Consider the following 23,509-nt stretch of genomic DNA (forward strand, 5'->3'; position numbering starts at 1 on the left):
ATATTGAATCCCACAAAGTTAAATTTGACCAGTTTTGTTCATTCTCTGCTGATTCAAGGTCACTTTGACTGTGAGAATTTATCTGCAATTCATTATCTAGAAACTCATTATACGTCATTTAATTCATATAGACTGAGATATAATTTAACCTACGCTACCATATGTATTCCACAGTGGGTGTTATATATGACTGTACACGGCTGCAGAATAAAACTGCTTGCATAAATAACCTATTACCTTAACTTGAGTGTTGTAGGTATAGAGAATAAGAATCAAAGTGCTCTCTGAGGTGCAGTCTGCACTCTGTGGTGTCTGCACATCACTCTGTACCTGATCAGCATGACACTCGTACTGTCTTATCTCAGGATAACGACCTTCTGGATAAGAGGAGGCACGTCTTCAGCGTCCAGACGGAGAGCGGGGAGGACATGTTCTTCAGCGTGGAGCTGGAGTGCGAGCTGCTGATCTGGGAAAAGGCTTTTCAGATGGCCACCTTCCTGGAGGTGGAGAGGATACAGGTCGGCACCTGAGCAGTCGGCAACGTGCAGGGAATCTTAACAGCTTTAATCTCGCTCTGGGTTACAGCTCAGTCGTTTTAGTGCAAAGATTGATAATGCTCATATAATGTTTTTAGCAGAACAAAGGAGACTTTAGTGTCCTTGTGGGTAACATCTTGTTCTCTTATTCTGTAGAGTAAAACATACGCCTGTATCATGGAGAGCCACCTCATGGGTCTTACTATTGACTTCAGCATGGGCTTTGTGTGCTTTGATGCAGCTTCAAAGGTGAGTGTAAGACATCCTTTTATTAGAAATAAAAACTGTAGCAGGGGGAAAGAGTTCCTTTCCGTGGGAGGTTGTTCTCTGTGTGATGAAACTAACCACGATGCCTCAGCTTCCCCTTTTCTTTTTTCTGCTGCTGCTAACTTATTCTGCTCTGTGTGCATTTTGAGAGCACATTTGTTTGTTTTGACGTCTGCTCCCCCTCAGCTCAAACTCCACATCTGCCTGCAGTTCATTCTGGCCTTTCCCCAAATCTGGAGACGACTCCTCTGGTGCACATTATGTGCCTGAGCAGGACACAAGCGCTGCCATATTGTTCTCCAAGACTTTGGCCCCAATTCCTCCACTGAGAAGCAACAATGTTCTCCAAAGACAATAAAAATGTTGCCAGTGTATTGTTTACAGAGTGAAATACACAAAACACAATCCATATGTAAACTATTATCTCTGACAGTATACGCGGTGGGATTACTCCATAATTAAAGCTGCTTTTGGCACATTTCAAAACCCATGTTCGAATTAGTTCTGATCGAAAACAGCACAAATATAACTGTGTTCAAAACGTTGAGCTGTAATCTGCTGGCTCGGGATCTAGATGTTCCACAGCTCTCAAAAGCAACAGCAAAATCTATATTTAAAGCACAATGAAAATAAATCTTAATTGGAGCTCGTAACACAAACAAAACAAGGCTGACAGCACAGAAATATTCATAATATATAAAACTTTGTGCGTGTGAGTGCAGGGATAAGCTCCAGCCCTCTGAGAATTGACAAAGCACTTAGAACTGTTAAATGAAATTAATAAAATGTGAATATAATGAACACATTTGTTTAAGGAGCGATTATTGTGTGTAGAGCAAGTGAGCTCTGAAGTTTCGAGCTCTGACACTCAACTGTTGAATTAATAAACTAAACTGTAGGAATATAAATAATGAGGGAAACAATGTAAAGGTTAATCTGAATTTGACACCAGCCTGCATTTAAAAAGTCATCGAATAGTCTGGCTGTGTTTGTTGTAAAGTTCTTGCTCTAAATTATGGGATAAAAAAGAAATGCACCAAAGGACTAAAATGTAACACAGGAGGAAGGCTGCGATGAAAGATTGCAGAGTAGTTTGATTAATTTGAAAAGTATAAAGATTAGGATTTGTCCAAAAAAAGAATATAGAAGCAGATTTAATTTTTAAACTTGAATTGGTGAAAGTATGAATGTAAATTTAACCAAACAACAAAAAAGAGACAAAAGCAAAAAATACCACATACCCATGTCTCGTATTCAAATATTAATATAACTCAGTCTAATTTTGTGTATAAAGCATAAAATAGCATCCAGTTTAAAATCAGTCTAAATAACACGTGAAGTACATGAACTGCACAATTGCACAGCAACACAAATGAAACTGAGGAAGACTCACAGGGATGTTTTCGTACCAGGAAGTAGAGTCACACATAATCCTCCATGTGGGACGTGATGCAGATTTAATATCAAGTGGCTGTGACTGACATGAGGGAGATGGAGACATCATCACCTCTGTCAGACGAGTAGAGGAGAGGACACTCTCCCTCTTTCAATCTGATAATGTTTCATGAATATGTGACCTGATTTTAAATGACTGTTTTCAAGGTTAAAACATGTCATTAATTCTTTTATTCAGATCATTTCGTAGTTATGTAGAAGTAAAAGTAAAAAGAAACGCACTGGGAAAATACCCCATTAGTGTAAGTCATGGATTCAAACCATTATTTACATGTATTGGCAAAAAAAGTAACAAAATAAAAGTATTGATTTTTTTTTATGTCAATAATTAGCGGTATTAGTAGAGTAACTAGTAATAATAGTAATTCGTAGCATTATTATCTTGAATTATCATTATTGGTTATTTGATGCATTTTACTGCTGTAGTTAAAATTATATAATTATATATAAATATATATATATTATAACTACAATTTACTCTTCACTTATTCCACAGCAAGCATCATATTTAATGAGATTATCATGTTTTTTTGTCCTTTGAGAAGACTGATCTCTAAAAAGTATAGTTTAGATAACTTATTCAGCTTCGGGTCTCAAACCACAGAGGAACATGTCGTCCTTCACTTTGTCAGAAAAAGTCAAATTCAGAATCATCACACTTGGAGCAGCTCGGTTCTCAGTGGACAGGAAGGATATGAAATATGAAATAGTGTAACCTGAGAAAAATACCAAGGAGCTACAACTGTCAAATCAATGCAGTGCAGTATAAGTACAACATGTCCCCCTACAGAGAGTAGAAAGTACCAGAAAGTGGAAATACTCCAGGAAATTAAAGAAATAAAAGTTAAGTACAGAACTTGAGTAAAAGTACTGCTGATAAATTAGATGGGTGTCACGGTGATTATCACAGAGGGGAACTGTCAGCGCGGGAGATTCACGTGAAACTCGCGATCCGTGGTCGACCTGGAAACCGACTGTTGCTCGGCTTCATCCACTTCAGCGCTAATCAAATCACTGACACGCTGCTGTTTCAGGTGAAATTGCTGTGGCCTGTTAAATTTCCCAATGGCAAAAAAATAACAAGTTTATCTCACAGCAACTGATGTGCTGATGAGCCGCATTTCTCACCGGATCCATGTGGATTTTAACATGAATTATTCATGTCACAGCGACACAAGGAGGAACACGCAAATTACATTGTAGCATACAAACATTTATATTTGTATTTTTGTTGTTTACAGTTTAAAACCTCCCATAATCTGTTGTTTCTATATTTGAGGCCGTGCTGTGGAGATACAAATTCTCCCAACTGAAAGGATCATCTGATGACGGAAAAAGCAAGATCAAGTTTTTATTCCAAAATCCAGACTCCAAATCCATTGAGGCAAAGGTAATTCACTCCCAGAGAGTTTCGAGTTTCAAAGCGACAGGGCTACAGAGAAAGACATGAGTTTACTGTGGATGTTTTTTTCTCTCTTTCAGGAGCTGGAGTTCTCGAACCTCTTCGCCGTGCTCCATTGTATTCACGCTTTTTTCGCTGCCAAGGTCGCTTGCCTGGACCCGATGTTCGTGGAGAGCCAAGGCAGCGTGACCACCCCCGGAATTCCTCCTCTCTCCGGTATCTCTTGTAATTCACAGACACCCAAACTCAAATACGCCACTTGACAGGCGCCGCTCTCCGCAACACGCCTTTCATAAAAAAGACGCTGCACTTCGGTGTGACTGTGGCCTAAACGGGTGGAAAAAAAGACAGGTGGAGAGGAGGAGAAAAAAAAAGATTGAGATTACGACATTATGGAGGACAACTGTAACGGTGGAATAAATAAGCCTCTTAGGGATGGACACACTTGATATCTCTGAAGAAGCATCGGATTTCTGGGATTTCTTGAGTCGTTGTGGACCTGAACACAAACTGAAACACTCTACGAACACAAAACGTCCGACTCAAAGGGTTTTTAAGTGGATCTGTCCTTCTCCTGATCCTCAGACGTCCTTATAATCAACAACACAAAGAAAATGTTAAGTTCTTTCCCCAAGTTTTTCTACCTTATGTAGTTTTACTGAATTTGAGGTTCAAGCAAATCAGATTTGAGCCTTTTTTTTCCACATACGATCGTTTTTTTCTAAAGTAAAATAGAAGTGGAAAAAGTCCAACTTCAGCAGTTGAATTTTGATTGAATTTATCACATATTCGTTTTCTGGCTGCTTTAACTGAAGAAATGACTGGTTTCAGATCAGCGTGTGTACAAACCTTCTCCATAACCTTAATTCTTTCTCTCTGCATATCACGTAGACCTGTGTCTGAGGTCAGAGCGTAACTATCTGCGGGAAACCTGGACTGTCGTTTTTATCGTATGGGTGAGAAATGAGAATTTGATAATCAATTAGGTTCACCATCCACTCGACCATAATCTGACTCAACCCGGTTTAAACATGATTAGAAACACCTTTCATAATCCTTTTATCATTATTTCCCCCTTAAGCTTGATTATGTAAATAAACACTGACATTCAAATGAACTCAGAGAATTATGAATAATGGGGAACTACTCCTAGGGATTACTGCATTTGTTGATTTGAGGTGCACCGGAGACGACTAGATAGATACTGCATAACCTCGTACTCCCTTCATTTACTCTATGGACCAATTTAGGAGAATAAAGATCAGCGATGGTGTATTTTTGGAATATTTTATCTTTTTGACTTCAGCTTGTAAATATGATAAAGAGAAAGAAAATCTAACTTCTGGAGAAAAACACACCGAGAGGGAAAACAGGAAAAACCGTAGCAGAGGTTCGAGACGGCCCTTTAAACTTCACTCTGTGTTGTATTGTTTATTAATGCTGCAGAGTCACAACTAAACGATCCCGTTCGACGAGAGAGCTCCGGCGCAATTAGTCAAGCTCTTACCTTCCATTTACCAAGTAGAATTCGAGCAGAGGAGGCCCGTGGGTCAGGGAACTCTGGGGGATAGCAAATTAAATGGGGTCAGTAAAGAGCTCGGCGCCGTGCGGGCTTGTTAAGCTGAGGTGTGTGTGTGTGTGTGTGCGTGAGGGAAAACGAATGGCGGTGCAGTCTATGCAAAGAAAGTCCGAGTGATGCTTCTGTGCTTTAAAAATGATCTCGGTCGCATATACCCTTATAACACAGGATCCTAGAGGGAGGTTTATTTTATTTTTTGCAGATGTTTTATTAACAAATATGCTGTGTCAGATATGAATAAATGAGAACTTTTATAACACGACCCACGTGCGCTTGGTTATTATTTCTCACCGTGTTGGGGTCATTCCACCGGGAGGAGTCAGTTCACAGTTTCACATGTTGAAACATTAGCTTGAGCTGACGAGTAAAGTGAGTTTTGATTGTTTTCAGAGGGTTAATAAACATGCTGCCTGTTTACTTTAGTGTATAATGCAAGTATTACAACTCAAATACACTTGACTGCACTTCATAGTTCGACGAAAAATATAAATTCACTAATTGTCTCTCCACAATGCCGATGGAGGGGTGGGTGAAGTGTTTGAGTCCCCAAAACACTTTAGGAGTCTCAGGGGTAAACAGTGTTGCAGCCAAAGTGATCTCTTCTTCACAGGTAATAAAACAACAGTAAAAAAACACAACATGTCTCCATACTGCTGGTGTGGTGTCATCCAAGTGTCCGCAAGCCCCGGCAATCCTATTCGACTCTAAACATGGTCATTTACACCGAGTTTTAAGCCTAAAAGTCCACTACCGGAAGTAGCGATGCCAACACGCACACCACGTGTACCCTTGGGCGAGAGTGTGTGCAGTTCTACCTATGCTACAGCCAGCAGATAGATAGATAGATAGATAGATAGATAGATAGATAGATCGATAGATAGATAAATACTTTATTGATAGCTTAGTTTTGCTTAGCATAAAGACAGGAAATGAGAAGAAAAACTTTCTTTTCACATGCACTTTACCATAACTCCAGGATTATTCTAGTACGACTGCTTACTTCTGCCAAGTACGTTATGTTTTTATCTCTGTCCGTCTGTTTGTTGGTTTGTTTGTAAACAAGAAAACGCAAAAAAAATTCTGGGCAGATGACGATGAAACGAAAGATGTGGTGCAGGTCAGGGAAGAACACATCAAATTTTGGACCAGGATCAGGGGGCGGATCTAGGAATTATTTTCAAGGGAATAATTAATGGATTTCTTCATGTGGTGCTTTTAAAGATTAAAGGGAATAAAATAAAGCTACTTGGAAACAGTTTGTTAAGTGAATTTTAAACCAACATAGATTCGTAACACATATACTGTTTCTATTGTAGATAAAAGCCTGATTATGGTTTCTGGTTCATGTCTGTGCGTGTTTACAATGCATAAAGTTACCAGAAGAGGTTTAATTGACGTTTATTTATTGATTACACAAAACGCTGCTTCCAAATTAACCCGAGATAATAAAAAGAAAATTGACACTGATGAGTTTTGAGGCTGCGTCGTCCCGGCTTTGACTCTGAGACCTTCATCCCATAATCCCTCTCTCTGCTCTGACGTGTGAGGTAAAAGCAACACAGGCTTTACTCCTGCAGACACCGCTGCTGCGCCTTTATTAACGTCGTGACTCATTTGATTGCTTGCCCACGTCGGACGTAAACTCAGGGAAGAAAACAATCGACTTAAACAGACAGAAAAAAACTAGAGCAGTTACAATGATTGGAAGAGGCATGATGTGACTGTGACCTTTATTTTTTGTGCCAAACATTTACGGAGAAACAACACATTTTCAAAATGAACTGCACACACTATGACAAAAATCAGCCTGATAAAAAAAATAGTAACAGATTCGTTTTGGCTCTTAACAAATTAACGTGATATAAGAATTGGTTGTGACGTGTCCGGGTGCCATTTCCGTCTCGTGTTACTCGAGTCTTGTGCACATTAAATGAAATCAAAGCCGTCCTATTCACTTTGGTGCCAGGCGTGACCTGAGAGTCGAGGTTGTAGGTCCTGCTTCCAATGCTTAATGTGCTCTCTAATTAGCAATTAAAATTTCAGATAATGGTATATTATCGGTTTGCGTGCATCTAATTATTGTGAGATATTGATATTGTGCAAATCAAATGGGACTATGTTGGTATTTGTAATTAAAATCTGATAAGTTATTCCATTATTGCTTCGTCGCAAAAGTTTTCCAATGAAGAAAAATGCAAAAAAAAACTAACTAATTCAAAACTTTACGGAAAACAAAAATTACCTCTTCACACACAAAAACTAAAAGAATTATCAGCCCAGTTTAAAACAAAAATATTTTTTTTCATTACACCCAAACCAAAAATGAAGAACTATATCACAAATATATCTCACCTATTAAAACAGCAGTGGAGGTTTTGATTTACAGAGTTCCCAGTGTCAAGATACAGTACAGCAAGAGGGTGCTACAAAAAGAATGCCAATCAAACTGTAGGCAGAATCATAAGATAACAATACATATATCACCTTTATATTGAAGAGAAGTAATATCAACAACATTCAACTCAGCTTTTGGAAAGTACTAAAATAATGCATTCAAAGTAAGATGAAGATTTTCCAAGTCTGCGTTGGTAAAGCATGAAGAAAAGGTGTGACATCTATCAGGGATGTGCTGTTTTTCTTTTTCACCGCGGAATGTTTTAGTAGAATATAGCATCATCCAATGCACTGTGCCAGGGAACTTGCAGAAATCCCGAATGTGATGGGTGCGTTGGCACTTAAAAGCCATCACTATCAGCGACGCTCGGCAAGAACGTTGTACTTTTATTTAACAGGATTTACGTGATGGTTTATTTCAGTCCACATTACAAATGAAGCCAAAAAAAACCCACTGCACCTTTTTTTTTTTCTTTCTGTCACTGGAGGACTGCAGGTTTAAAGGTGCTTTGCTGGACACGTGCGTCTTAGGTCCAGGATACAAAAAGGCTTCAAAATCCTCCATGACTGTGATTTTGCATTTGGTGTCAATTAAAAAAAAGGAGTTAATCATCTTTTTAAATGATGGGTCTTTTCTCGATCACGAGGGACTTCGCCTCCAGTCAGCGATCGATAAATGTGAAGCAAAGTCAGGAACACCCAAGACAAAGACACTATATTCATGCATGTGATCATGACCGACATCTCCCCGTCACCAGCTCTCTTTACAAAAGTTGAACATGTGAAGTAATAAACACCCGTCATCATTTTTTTTTTCACTATTTCAAACCTCTGTGATTAATGAGACTTATATATATTATTTGCATTAATAATAGAAAGAAAAAACCACGGCGAGGAGAGGGGCCCACAACACCTCATATCAAATGTTACTCATATGCAAAGTGAGGAAACAGGTACATGTGTGTGAGCACCTTGTGGAAAACGTTCCATCAAAAGGTGCCGTGTAGAAAAAACTAGGAACCAATCCGGTCTCTTGACAACTGTAAAAGGAAGGTAGAAAACCACGGTGTTCTAAAACAAATCATCCAGAGGCGTAATGACATAAGTGCCCCGGTCATTATGATGTAAGAGCGTCTGACTCTTCAAACTCAAAACGGGAGGATGTGGCCTTGTTTGACTTTCAGCCTCTTTTGTTCCTTCTCAGCGTCGTTTCACTGCCGGACACAGAGTAAGGTAAAGCTTCTAAAAAAGGAGCAATAAAAGTCTTATTCTTTATCATGATCATATTTAAACAAATATAGTAAGAACTTTTTTTATACATTTTTTTTTATCTGCACACTTCTGCAGAAATCCTGACAATGTGATAGAATCTGACTCTCAAAATGGGTTTCGGAAACTATGTCCATTAAGTGTACTTCATACATCTTTTTTTCTTCTTTTTTTTTGATATACAAATCAACAGAAAATTGCAACAAAAACTAACAAGTCATGACAATCATAACATTATTATCCAATATTATCTATGACGTCTCTTTCATTTACAGTTTTGTCATCAAGATTTCATGGAAATAATGCTACAGTTGTACTGAGAAGGGTGAAGAACAGCGATTCATCAGGAGCTGCACCCATTACGAATAGATACCGAGGGAATCAGTCATTTTTCTCTGTAATACAGCAAGTATGCCTTCAGTGACTCAGGCAGCGGCAACGCCATTATTTGGTCTCTCAACATGTTCACTTGCTTGAGGATTTCAATTTCGCCAATGTCTCTCTCCTCCTCCTCCTCCACCTCCTTGTGTTCGTCTACGCCATGCTCCTCATCCTCGCTCTCCACCATTTGGGGGATCAGCTGGTTGCCCACAAAGACATAAGTGTTGATGCGTCGCCGCCGGCAGCGCCTCCTTTTGCGCTTCTGGGGGATTCTCTGCACCAGGCCCTTCTCCTGACTGTCCTCGTTGGCCAGGTTTCGGAGGGTGCGGCGGATGTAGATCCGAGAGAGATCCTGGAGGCTGCGGACGGTCACCGGGGCTGAGGACAAACGGAGACGACACAGTTCTTCAGGGCGATGCGCCACAGCAACAAGAATAATCCATACAACTGTACCCTTTAAATAGGTCAGCATAAACAAGTGAGGCCGTCAAGGAAAAGTCTGTCTCAGTAATTCAAGGAAAGGAAATAAGTGGCACTATGAAGCCGCCGCGGGATGAGATTCATATGTCTAAGCAAATATTGCTTGAGGAATCATCTCGTCACATTACTTTAAATGAACTGTCTGACTTTAAAAAGATTTGCGGCTTTACACTTCAAGACGGGTTAGGCATAATAAAACATGAGGACTCAAAGATTTTTCTTCTTGTGTGGAGTCTGGGGAAACTTACGCAGCTGAACAGCGTCAGGCTTCTCCCCGTCAGCTCTACTCTGCTGGGCCAAGGGGGCAAAGGACACTGCCAAGATGTTTTTGCTCTCCCATGTGCACTGACCAGTCCTGGTTATCTGGGTCAGCTGCATACAGAGACAGAACCTGAACTCAGCACTGAACACTTATAAAATATGAACTACTGTATAACATCAGGGAACAAGGGCTAAAGGCCTAAACCACCTTCGAGTATTCTTCTGTATAATTTTTTATATCATGTCTAAGATGCACACATGCCGGTGATAGTTGTGTGGATACTCATCTGCCGTTTATTTATTTACCGATTGAATACTGATTCATCTTATGAGGATTCATGTCTATGTTTGATTCAATGCCAACAAGTAGCAATTATCTCAGTATAAATACAGTATTTACTTGATAAATAACATTTACATACACACACACACACACACACACACACACACACACACACACACACACACACACACACACACACACACACACACACACACACACACACACACACACACACACACACACACACACACACACACACACAAACAAAGGTGTTATCCAGATTGCAGGTGGTCATTACAGGTGGCAGATGTATAAACTCTGTGTAACCAAAGAAATATATAAACCATGTCCCTGGAGATGCTTTCAGATTAAATAACGGCATCAAACATTAACTCTGTTTTCTGTATTTGCTTTGTGAGCAAACACGGTGCCGTTAAAAGACTGTGAGGTAGCTGCTCTTTTCAAAGGCAGCGATCTCAAGGTTGTACAAATGAATGGGCCGCGGATAAAGTTAACATTTTCTATGTGTGAAATACTGTGACATCATTTATGGTGAAATGTATTTATATTTAATGGAGAAAACAATCAGTTGATGAATAGATTAAAACTGACAGTTATATAAAATGTTTGTCTTATCTGACTAATCAACGTATTTTATCCCACTAATTTAAAAATGAAACAAAATATAATCAGTTTGTCTTTTTCCAGATGAAGATGACTTTGTCAAGAAAGACCCGAGTTCAGCAGCAAAACAACCAGCAGCCTGTCACACACAATCCAATACAGGCAGCACCAGAAGCCATCACCAGCATCTATGAAAATAAAAATACCACAACTATATTATTTATATTTATCTTTTTGCCATGTTTTAAAGTTAAATAGATTCTACTCTGCTGATTGACTTGTAACACTGGTCACTCTGAATTAGTACAGCCAGGGACAATAAAAACAAATACACAAGATAGATCATCTTTTGTTTTATGTTCTTTTAAAACAAAGCTAAATCATGTGATTTGTTATGTTGACAAATCAGTGGAAAAAGAAGGAGTTGACAAAGTTTCCACCATAGGAACTCCGTGCTTTTCAACCCGAAGGACCTAGATCGTAATTAAGTTTACCCCCAAAATAGTCCCTGCTCAGGGGGTGGATACGTTACAATATACAGGAACCTTTGGGGTGGAGCTAGCAGTGCTAAAGATAAATGATTGGTTGAGTACGCCAGCGTTTTATCTATGAAAAAAGTCTGTTTCTTCTTTATCAGCGATTCGGGTGTATACATTTTGCGACCCGTGCTCTTTTCTTTTCCGATCAAAAGCAGCACAGCTTGAATCTCCTTTATGTTTACTGCTGTTGTTTTGTCACTCCTCATTGGTGTTGGAACAGCTTGTCGTGGCTCATCTCCTCTTGGTCTGTAGACTGCAGTCGAAACACATCTTAGTTCCTGGGACCTTAAGTTTTTGAAAACTTAAGGTCCCAGGAACTGTTAAAGATCTGTTAAAGATCCCTGATCCTAATCATGTTTAATGAGTTTGTCCAACGTGATTCATAAGTGTCCAAGCTGTTTTCATTCTTAATACCTTTTACCTTCTTTAATAAATGGTAAAAATACATTATACCATCAAGTTGGTGTCTTTTAAGAGCACTGTTAGCTGAACTCACTTCAGAGTGTATACTGAAATGAACTTTTGCTCACAGTACCTAACCTAAGCCAGGGTTTTTTTTTTTTTTCTTTTAATACATTCAATTGCCCTGAGTCCTTGGGCACGAGTCTGTCGAGATCTCTACCCTCCTTCCTAAAAAAGGTTCCTGCTGAACATTTTCTCCACCAACATTCAAAAATATCCCGACTGACCTCTTACATGGCCGACGGTCTGTCCACACATCCACCATTTTAAATAAAACATTATGGTGTGTTGGCTCCTTACACCGCTGCTCAAATCCAGGGGCAGTTGTGGCTCAATAATGCATGTGAAAGTTGCATAAGCAGTCTTGTAGGTCAAAGCTATTTTACCTTGCGTTCCCCCATGTGCTGGCACTTTGTGATGTGCAAATCCTGTGTTATACTGGTGGCTTGTATCACTTACCTGATCCTCTATAGGCATCACCAGAATTCCTCCAATTTTGAGCAGCACTTTCATGTAATTTTCATGGTCCTTCTGAACCCCGGCGCCACAGTAAATCCGGTCATATTGATGACTGTCTGTGGAGATTTCGAGGCAATTCCCCACCACAAAGACGGGTTCGCAGAACTCAAACCTGTACAAAAGCATATTAACACAGACAGTGAGTAAAATACAGGAAACAACCATGAACACAACCATGAAATCTTCACATATGTGGTTTGAATTCATTAACATGAAATTTGAGGAAATATGCTATTTCATTTTCTTGCTGAGGGTTGGATCAGAAGACTCTCTTATGCGTTTGGTAGGAATAGGACTACAGCCAGCAGCTGTTTAGCCTTGCATCGAGAGTAGACACAGGGGAAAACTGCAAACCTGACTCTGTCTGAAGGTTAAAAAAATCTGCTAACAAGCTCATTAATTAACAAGACATATCCTGCTTGTTGATACGGATGAAAAACTGAAGTGCAAGAAAACTGCATCGGAAACTTTCATTATTACAATTCAGTTTTTGTACAGATTGAACACAGGGAAGGGCCAGGCCTGCTGTTTCCTCCCATTCCCAGGCTGCTGGCTGTAACCTAATATTTAATCGTCAGATATCATCTAACTCTTGGCAAGACAACAAGCAAACATAATCCCCAAAATGTAAAATTATTCTTTTAAAAACAACTGGATGTATTCAGATCACAGGATCTTGTAAGGATCCTTTTTTCTTTTATTATGAATCTTTTCATTTAACTCTCAAGAGAGTGTATTTCCCCAAAGATGTACTCACTTATCAAAGCTGTCGCTATTCTTTATGAAATCCTCAAGTTTCTCTCTGGCGTATTCAACCACGTCCTTGTGGAGCTCAACTCCATGGTTCACACCAAATGGCCCTTTAAACAAAAGGAAAGAAAACATTGTAATATATAAATATAAAATAAATAAATATAACAAATTTAGATTGTGACACAGCTAAAGTACTACCTATTATGGCATCATGTAGAGCTGAGACAATCACTTAATCTATTAAATGACAGAAAATTAACAAGCAATCTTAATTGAAGAAATGCTGAACATTATGTGATTCCAGATCCTCTCGGGCTTTAGGAAATTATAATTGGTATGATCTACTATATCCATTTTTTTCCCCCACACATGATAAAAGTAGAATTATCACCCTGCGGTTGGATGCCTCCGTCAACCAGTGCAGTTTCTGTGTACATATTTCTACATATTAATTTTTCCAGATATATATAAGGTCACTGACCTCTGAAACGTAATTATTTGAGTCCAAGTGAACACTGATTAAGAGTTGAAGAAATTCCCTCAAGCAGTCTTGAGATATCACATTCAAGAGGCCACCAACATTGTTTAGGTCACTGTGACCTTGACCTTTGACCACTGAAATCTAATCAGTTAATCAATAAGTCAAAGTGAATTGTAGCAGGTGTGATGAAATTCCCTACGGGCAGTCCTAATATATCACATTCACAGGGATGTGAGGTCACTGTGACCTTGACCTTTGACCGCAAGGCACCAAAATCTAATCAGTTTTTCCAATATAGCACTTGATCCTATTAAATATATATATACTGTATATTTAATCCTTAACAGGTGACAAATATTTTTTTACCTCACTGTTGTTCATGGTGACCCCCGCTGTCTGCATGTCAAATTTCATGTGATTTTACTGTAGAGATTTTGAGAAAATTAAATGGAAAGTCGGCTTCTTTTTCATAACTTGCTGGTACAGTATTAAATATTATTTAGTCAATGTGACCTTTGAGCGTTGAACACTGAGACATGATCATTTTTAGGCAAAAAAATGCTTTGTGAGGTCACCGTGACCTTGAACTTTGACCACCAACATTTTATCAGTTCATCCTTGAGTCCAAGTGAATACTACAAATTTGAAGTAATCTCGAGATATCACATTCATGGGATTGGGACGGACGGACAACCGGAAAACATAATGCCCTCGGTCACTGGCTACCGCCGGCACAGAGGCATAAACACAGCAGTGAAAAAGGGTACACTATGCTTACCTATGATAAGACCAACCATTGTGCTTAAGTAGCCGGTTCCGCTGCCCAGATTAAGGAAAGAAAGTCCTGGCTGCAGTTTGAGGGCCTCCATCACCTCAGAGTATATACACGGAGCAGACAGGTGTATGTTGCCATGTTTCCACGCTAAGTCTTTGTAGGCACTGTCCCGGTAGCCGTCCAGGTAGTAGTCACCGCGGTCTATGGCACGAAATGCCTGCTCGACTTTTTCTGTGCGAATATACTGAGCTTCCTTCAGATTGTCAATGAGGTCGTCATTGTCCTCGCCGGCGCTCACGGCTCCCCCCATGGTGAGAACAGCAGAGGAACACAAGGGGGCGAAGTCGTACTCAGGATGAGTGGTTCCTCCTCACAGTGGCATGGAGATGAACGACTGGCTGAGGGATCGTGCCGCTTTGACTCCTCCTGAACGCGTCCGTTCAGACAACAGTCAGATCCAGGTAGAGCGTGACCTGAGGAACACACAATATAAGCACGTTAGAGCGATCCAAGTGTAGTGTACAGATTCAATATGCTGATAATAGTAAAGATTTATTAATAATCTCTCATAACTGGGGTTGTTTTATGATGAAAAATGATGGACTGTTAGAGAAACAGCCTGAATAATCAGTGACATATTCTGCTACAGTTATGTTCTCCCTAATTAATTCCCCTCAGGAAAAAACGTAGGCGATTTATGTCTTGAAAAGCATTTGCAGATTGCCAGATGAAACAATTTAGCTGTATTTGTGTAAATGTTCACGACACACATTGAATTAATGAAACTGTCATGTTTGACAATAATCCAATAATACAACATCAAAGAATTTCATTTTAACTGCCAAGGGTCATTGATATGTTACGACTATGATTTTCCTACAATGACAATGAAAAAAGCTTACTGGACAAGTTAAAATAGTTGAACGAAAGCTAGTAAATATATAATAAAAAAATAATGAAATCAATTATACTTAGCTGCAGTTCCAATATTTTAATCAACAGCTCGATTTCACTGCCTGCTACTGTTTTCAGAGCCTTATAATTTATTTAAGAGAATACAGATAAGTCACTAGAGGTTTACGTTTGTTTTTATCATTTTGACCTTTGATGTAAACAGGAAGTTAAAGAGTAAACAGGAAGTAGAAAGTCCACTTGTTGAGTCATGCTGAAGCCTGCAGCCCTACATGCTAATGCTAAGCACAGCCTGTAAGTTGTCATAAGTCTAAGTAACATTTTGTGAACATATGACTTTGTAGAACATCATGCAGTGTATAAAAACACTAAATTTAAGTTAACTTCTTTGTTAGCTAGCTCGGTAGCGTTAGCATTTTAGCTTGATAGCATGTGTTGTTTGTTAGCTAGTGTGCTGTAGCTTAGGCTGTTACCTAATTTTGTCACAAGAGAATTGATATGACTGCCATGAGTGGACATTAAAAGTATATTGAACTGTTCATTTTCTGTATGGGGAATGGGATACTTTGTACCTAACTGATGGTGGTTTGTATTTTTATGTTGCAGTTTTCACTCTGTCTGTTGAGAGGTACATGTGAATAAAGTTCATGAAGGAGAACGACTTTCCAAGTGTCATCAATGGAAGAGTCGGCTGCGTCAGGGAAGCAGTGAGGGCACAATAGCTACAAACCCTGGTGTAAGTGTCTGACACTGTCTGCACATGCACATGGAATTTTATTTTGCTTTATTCATATATATATATATATATATATATATATATATATATATATATATATTGTGATAATAGCTACTGTAAAACCTGTTGATGAATAAAATGACTAGAGTTGTCTAGCAAGCTGCACTCGCAGTAAATAGAAGAACTTATTGTTAGACTGACGCACTTGTGGCCTTTTAGAGGGTCATTAAATGACCAGACAGGAATGACTCAGTGTGTGAGTTAAATACCTGATCATGAAGGTTCGTCATTACGGTGGTGTAAAAAAACCAATCACATAAAATCCAACATTACCATAGGTCACTCACAGATTAACACCATCCATAATGACCTAATACACGTTGAGATGTTAAAGGAACCGCCACGATGGCAAATACTCTGAAAATGTTTATTGTCTCTCAGTATATGGTGCTAGTTTATCAGGTACCTTTGGATTGTAAAGTTCTTTTTTTTTTATGTTTAGACTGCTGTTTAACTAGGAGAAAAAATCCTCTCACAGACATTAAACTGATTATAATCACATTCCGATGAAGCTTCCTGCCCAAACATGCATCAGATTGGTCAACGTTTTTCATTGGAAATTCATTTCACAGCCTGCAGTGACACAGCCTGCAGTGACACAGCTGTTTTCACCCAACCAAGGTTCAGTGCAGGAGTGTAATGAGTGTAATTCAGCTGACTCCTCTAACTCATGGTCTTTTCTTGTTAAGTTCTGAACACTTCTAAAAACTAAGAAGGTCTAACGATTCTTTGGTTAAACTGCTGACACCTCAAGTTCACACTTAAGCCATAACCCCATGATGATTTATTTTAATGGGTCACAAACCTAAAAGGTTGGGAATCATTGCTATGAGGGTTTTTTTTTAATATGAAAATATGCACAGGAGTTATGATAGTAATTTAGATTATAAATAAAGTCAGATTGATATGGGGCTGATGCCCTAATACTGGGGTGTAAATAATGTCCTAAACCAGCTTGATATTTGACAGTTTAAACTTTATTATAAATAACTGTATATGAAGATGGACGACATTGTGGTTGCCAAAACTGAAGAAAATCCATCTTGATCCCCACCTGGTGGCTGGCTACAGTATAGGTCATAAAGCCAAAGTACACAATAAATAACATTTACTCTGTAATTTTACATTCTACTTAGTTATATGATGAAATTAACAACGGGGTGAGATGCAATGATAGACAGCTAAGACTTGGTCGAGCACAAACATTGGCACGACAACGATACTGCAGCCATGCAACAATTACTGCTTTGCAGACTCTGGCTACAAAAACGTCAAAATCACAAAATGGCGGCACCCGTATCCAGGATAATTTGGCTTAATTCTTGTACACAGGCAGGAGATTCAGATGCTTCATCCATCTTTATATACAGTCTATCTAAATAACTATGAATACAAAGTAATCACAAATACATACAAATATATAGAATGAGAAAATAATGTGGAAAATAAAAATTTTTTTACGTAAAATATAAATATATATATCTTTTTGTATTGTTTGTACTGTAAAGAAAAGTGTTAATATCTGCACAATCTGCAAACATATAAACTGATACTGATATGTCGATGAAATGCTTTTTGCATTTGGCCAGTTTTATCGCCCAACTGCTGAATCGGTCGGCCTATAATTATAAATACTGAGCTATTGGCTTTACTATGCAACTTCTCCATAAAGGTATATTGTTACATGCTGATGTTTCAACATTTTATAAATACTTAATTTATCCCACACTGCCACAGGGTGAATGGGTAAACTGTAGCTGCAGATGCAAACGAACAAGATAAGTCTTGAATTCCCTCTCTGCCCTCTCAGCATCTCTACATCTGACTCAGCTAATAAAGATTCAATTCAGAGGTGACTTTGTAGTGGGAGGCCTGGCAAGGTAATTTTCCACTGGCTCCTCCTCACAGGCAAAAAAGTCATTGATTCACTCACCATTGTTGGTTGTACAGTAGAGTGTTTTTTATCCCAGTTTCTCCCTCTGCCCTCCCTGTAATGCAGAGTCCTTTGAGTTGCCTGCAGTTGAAAGAAGATCCAGGAAAATGGGTCAAGGGAGGTATGCTGTAAGCAAATTGCTTCTGGGAACTGCTGCACAGTCAGAACAATGATAATCTTGAGTCTTAAAACAGGTCATTATTCATCCAGTCCTTAAAGACAAACCAACAAAGGCCACCCAGATAATTACATTTGTTGCAACAGTAAAGTTAAACAGAAAGAAATGTCTCTTTATAAACAGGAATCCGCTGGTAAACACACACACACACACACACACAGGATGTCCTGGGTTTACCCCTGGTGTTTGTAAAAAAGTGCATGGACGCCATTTCAGGGCCAACCGGGTTGCTGTGACCCGATTAGGGACACCCCAGTGAACCAGGCAGGCTGACGAAATATGTAACAGATCCTCTGGCCAACACAAGATCACCTCTCGTGCTGTAACTAAATACCAAAGGCCTGTCTAGGCAGCACCAGGACATACAGACTGCTGATCAACAGACAGAGTGAGGTCACATGTTTGGAGGTCTGAAATGTTGGCTACACGATAAATGCTTGTAACCATGAAGAATATCACTTAGCAGCTCTGTCTGTATGAATTTTGAATCTTACATTTATTTTTAGCCACCCACCCTATTACCATGGCTCTGGGTATAACATCATTAATTAGACAGTCAGACTCTTTGGTGCTAATGAATTTGATGATTGCCTCATTTGATGTAATTAGTCCTCATCTATACCTGCAAAAGTTACAATTTTGCACAATTTACAACTCTGTTTAATAGATATTCCACAAACCAACCACGACCCAGTTCCCATTACATGACAGCCCAAGATAAATTATGATCTTGGTCATGCCTTGACCTTCCCTGTAGTATCATATTAAAATGTCCAGTTTTACATAAACATAACTTGAAATCTGAAAGTGGGGCACTATAAAAATGTCTGCATATTTTCATGCTCCCCGGAGGAGAATTCTTTCGATCTCACTGACCTACTGACCTCCACAGAAACCTTTTACACTTAATCTCTTGAGAGCAAGTGGTCATTGTAGAAAGTGAATGCTCTCAAGAGGAGGAAACCATTTAATTGTTTTGAGCTCTGTGACTTAAGGCCATTTTTCCTCTTTTACTGCATTAAGTTTGGAGGTAGGATGACAAAAATATCCTCTGAAACAACAGTAATAAGCATGTTGTGATATAGTGATATACCACTGACATTAATAAACATGAGCGTGAGGTATAACCTCCATTTACAGATCTGCTTTGTTAGTTCAGCCATTAAACTAGGACGTGGTTACTACCTCCACCAAGGAGGTTGTTTTCACTCCTGTCCATTTGTTTGTTTGTTGGTTGTTGGTTTGTCAGCAGAATTATGCAAAATCAACTGAGCATTTTTCTATGAAACTTGGTGGAAGGTTGGGACACGAGCCAAGACAGAACCCATTAGATTTTGGCGCAGATCTGGACAAAGTATCGGATCCAGGAATTTTTTCTGCTTTCTTTAACTGATTTGCCAAGAAACTATTCATGGATGTAGAAATCATGTGTATTTATGGGACTGATATTAATGAGTGTGTGGAATTTGGTGTGGCTTGATTGAATCTGAGGAGACTGTGGGACTACTGAGTGCTATTCTAGTTTTATATTTGACATATTTGCCTGTATCTTGTGTGCTAAAAAGTCAGACCCTGTACTTTCCCTCTCAATGGTACATTGAAACCGTCTGTTCAAATCGGTCTGACAGGAATGTCTTTTAAATACACTGCAACCTCTATTCCAAATAGATCTTGCCAGTGGTGTTTCTTCCCTGCAGTTTTGGGCAATGATAGTTGTAGTATCATATCAAAATCTATCATTTCAATTCCACAGCTACACAAGATACAGAACTTTTGAGTCCCCCACCATAATGAACCTTACATTTGCATCTTTCTCAGACAAGAATATAGGACAGACTGTCATGCAAACCTCTGAACTGTTTCATGCTCAACAGTGGATAAACCCTTTTTGATTTTGGGAATAATCAGGCTTTTCCTCTGGTTCCACCCTCAAGCTAGTGGAGCGTTCAGACTTAATTAAAAGTGCATTTCATCATTCTCACATCTCTCTCTCTCTCTCTCTCTCTATTTATGCGAATTTGACCACTAGACTCTGTGTTAATTAGCCACAAACAGCCAAGAGATGTGAGAGTAAAAGGCATGTGTTGTGCCAGCCTGACAACAGAAACAGACACCATGCTAGGGTGTGTGTGTGTTTGTGTGTGTGTAAAACAACTCATGCTTTCAAAATTTACCAGTTGTGTCTCTTATTCTCCTCTGCAGCCTCTTAATTTTGCTCCCGCTGCGATGAGTCATACAGTTTTGTGTCAAATTAAAACTTATTTTCTTCCCTTCAGTTTGTGTCACCTTGAAAAACCTCAAACTGTTTGTATCCCTCCTCTGACTTTGTGCAAAATCACACAGCCTCTAAAGTTTACTTTGCTTTACTTTGTCTACACACATCTTAAAAACACTAAATCATTTATCAGTCTATTACTTTATCTTATTATGTATGACAGGAATGTCAGCCTTGCAGCGCAGCCAGCAGGACGATAGACTTTGAGTGTTTTTAACTGCTATCAACACAGGGTCACGAATGTATTATTGCAACTACAGCTGAAGCTAATGGTGAAACTATTGATTGAAATTCATTTGTTCCAGTGTAGCACTGCTTTTCACCCTGAGATATTAGCTTTATTTTCAAATTTTTTGCATCTGTTGTGTTTTAGAACTGTCATCCACACATCCACTCACAGTGACTCCTCCTGAGGATCTCCTGACATGTTCTTACATGGGCTCATTCAGACATTATCCTGAGTTTTTACAAGGGGGCTGGAAAGTCCACAGCCTCTCGCTCGGACATTTGTGTTCTCACTTACAGCCCCTGTATGTAAACAACACCTTACACTGACTAGCTTTCTGAGATATCTAAAGTAAGGTGGCATTTTGTTGCACAGTGTATGCAACACAAGTTACTGAGTTGCAGCGCGTATATGCATTTGCTTGTGTGGTGACTTTTTGCAGCGTGTTTCTGTATTTGCTTGTGGTGTGACCTTTTGCAGCGTGTTTCTGTATTTGCTTGTGGTGTGACTTTTTGCAGTGCGTTTATGCATTTGCCTTTGTTGTGACTTTTTGCAGTGTGTTTCTGTATTTGATGTGTTGTGACTTTTTGCAGAGCGTTGCTGCATTTGCTTGTGTTGTGACTTTGTGCAGTATATGTGTCCTCAAATTGATGAAGTTGTTTTCTTAATTTGCACGTTTTTTAAAACCCATTTTCATGGGTTTTCTTAATTTGCAGTGTGTTGAGCTCTCTCAGCCACTTTATGATTCACCTTATCACACATGTACTTTGTATGTCTCGGGTCACTCAGTGCTTCCTAGACAGATGTTCCCAGATGTTCCTGAGTTCCCTCAACTGACACCTGACGAGGCCAATCAGCGCCGCACCTGGTCACGTGACGCAGTTGCCACACAGACGGCGGCGTGTCGGCCAATCAGAGAGCCGGACACTTCTGTTCGCACTGCGTGTGACGATGGAGCAAAACAACAACAACAAGCGTTTTCATGAAATGTTCATAATCATGGCTGCTGCCTAATCGACGTCTGTGAGGAAACACACGACGAGACACTGTGACACGCACTGACACTGACTGTGTGTGTGTTTGTGTGTTTGTGTGTTTTCATCCAGCTTTTGTTCCCAAACTAAACGCAGGCGCTGCTCCTCTCCCTGCAGTGCGATTAACCTCAATCTGTAAACCGGTTAGAAGAAGACGCTCACAAATCACAACTGAGGAGAAATAAATGAAAAGATAAACGCTCATTGCTGAGCTTCTTCCGCCCGATGGAGCGGAAGTCTGCGCGTCAAACAAAAACAATAACACGAAAGATGCGCAAATAAAAACAGAACAAAACACGTCCGAATTCCGCGAACGCTAGCTGAAGTGAACGGTTTAAATACTTAGCTTAGCGCTCGTGTCACCTTGTGGTTGTCGGGACAAGTGGGCTAAAGTTAACCTGGCTAACGTTAGCTGCTGTAGGGCCCGAGTGCGCCATCACCCAGACAGAGACAAAGCGGGTTAGGTAAGCGCTGCTCTTCTCTTCCTGCTGCCGCCGCAAACACCCCGCAAACTCAACGCTGACACCCCGCAAACTCAACGCTGACACTCCGCAAACTCAACGCTGACAACCGGGGGGCTAGCACACACGCTTCAAAACAAAGAAATGAAAACAAATACTCACGGAGTCGTGTCGCACCAACTCGCTCCTGAACCCGGGCTGCTCTGTGCAATGCGACGGTCAGTCGGTGACAGGCTCCGGGAGGAGAAGCGGAGAGGCTCCTCTGCAGGAGGACGACTGGTTAACCGTGTTGACTAGTGTCAACCAGCTGGTTGGTGTGTGCAGGTGAAAGTAGTATGAGCGCGAGCGGCCGAGTCCGAGTGGAGGAAGAAAGAAACAGCTGAGGACAGGATGTAAACACAGGTCACGTGGTCTGAGAGTGTTGTCGACAGAGGGAAGCACTGTTGCTTCACATCCCTTCACCCATCTATCTATCATTCCATCTATCTGTCTATCTGTCTATCTATCTATCCATCTATCTATTTATCCATCCATCTATCTATTTATCCATCCATCCATCTATCTATCATTCTATCTATCTGTTGATCCTTCGATATGTCTGTCTATCCATCTATTTATCTATCTATCTATTCATCTATCTGTCTATCTGACTATCAGACTATCTATATACTGTATATATATATATCTGTCTGTCTGTATGTCTGTCTATCTATCTTAGTGTTATAGGTTCAGTTTGGACTACCTCTGAACTGTTGGTTATAGTTGCATTTAATAGATTATATTCTGAATCCTTATTGTAAGTTTGACCTTTATCAGCAAAGTACTGTATACCTATACAGTAAAAGATGTATGAAGTACTTTAAAACAATAGCACAACTAGTACAAGCACCTCAAATATGCACGTAAATACAGTATTTGAGTAAACATACTGTATCTATCTATCTAAAGAGATGTTCTTGTTAGCTAACACAAAAATAATGAATCTATGATTAATTTTACTGCCGTTTGTTTATTCATTTCATTACTGTCCAGTTTGATGCATGTTTTCCACCTATTTGAATTGGAATCATACTTAATGATGCCCTCCATCTGTGTTTGTGTCTAATTAACCAGTCACTGGCAGCTTAACAAATCAACACACCCTAAATACTGATTAAAACTTAACAAGAACAGAATCGTAATGTGTCTGTGATAATAAGTGAGTCTATGAACCTGGGATGATCCTGGAAAACTG

General features: G+C 39.6%; 2 protein-coding genes and 1 long non-coding RNA gene across 9 annotated transcripts in view; 1 reads left to right on the plus strand and 2 right to left on the minus strand.

The window, feature by feature from the left end:
* Window positions 1-23,509, minus strand: part of LOC117778033 — a 303,640-nt gene that overhangs the window by 173,850 nt on the left and 106,281 nt on the right. The gene's annotated exons all lie outside the window — the stretch shown is intronic.
* sntg1 (syntrophin, gamma 1) overlaps window positions 1-23,509 on the plus strand; it is a 44,161-nt gene that overhangs the window by 18,474 nt on the left and 2,178 nt on the right. For 4 of the 5 annotated variants that reach the window (XM_034613218.1, XM_034613216.1, XM_034613219.1 and 1 more), the window contains exons 15-18: window positions 366-518; window positions 693-785; window positions 3,538-3,648; window positions 3,741-5,499. In XM_034613218.1, coding sequence (XP_034469109.1) covers window positions 366-518; window positions 693-785; window positions 3,538-3,648; window positions 3,741-3,923 — 540 coding nt within the window. In that variant the 3' untranslated portion in view covers window positions 3,924-5,499. Of the gene's footprint in view, window positions 1-365; window positions 519-692; window positions 786-3,537; window positions 3,649-3,740; window positions 5,500-23,509 lie in introns of those variants that run through there. The other variant, XR_004616715.1, reaches the window with a different exon arrangement.
* On the minus strand, window positions 6,959-22,683 carry pcmtd1 (protein-L-isoaspartate (D-aspartate) O-methyltransferase domain containing 1). Of its 3 annotated transcripts, XM_034613221.1 has the most exons (8): window positions 22,438-22,683; window positions 21,531-21,719; window positions 18,102-18,182; window positions 14,464-14,933; window positions 13,209-13,311; window positions 12,392-12,563; window positions 10,012-10,135; window positions 6,959-9,661 (listed from the first exon to the last, which is right to left on the minus strand). In XM_034613221.1, exons 4-8 carry the CDS (start codon window positions 14,768-14,770, stop codon window positions 9,288-9,290), a joined length of 1,080 nt encoding a protein of 359 aa, XP_034469112.1. In that variant the 5' UTR covers window positions 14,771-14,933; window positions 18,102-18,182; window positions 21,531-21,719; window positions 22,438-22,683; the 3' UTR covers window positions 6,959-9,287. The 3 variants fall into 3 exon arrangements, with proteins under 3 accessions (XP_034469112.1, XP_034469111.1, XP_034469113.1); XM_034613220.1 differs by lacking the exon at window positions 21,531-21,719 and having other exon boundaries at window positions 22,438-22,662; XM_034613222.1 differs by lacking the exons at window positions 18,102-18,182; window positions 21,531-21,719.

This window comes from Hippoglossus hippoglossus, chromosome 17 (assembly GCF_009819705.1).
Source record: "Hippoglossus hippoglossus isolate fHipHip1 chromosome 17, fHipHip1.pri, whole genome shotgun sequence".
NCBI classification, from domain to species: domain Eukaryota; kingdom Metazoa; phylum Chordata; class Actinopteri; order Pleuronectiformes; family Pleuronectidae; genus Hippoglossus; species Hippoglossus hippoglossus.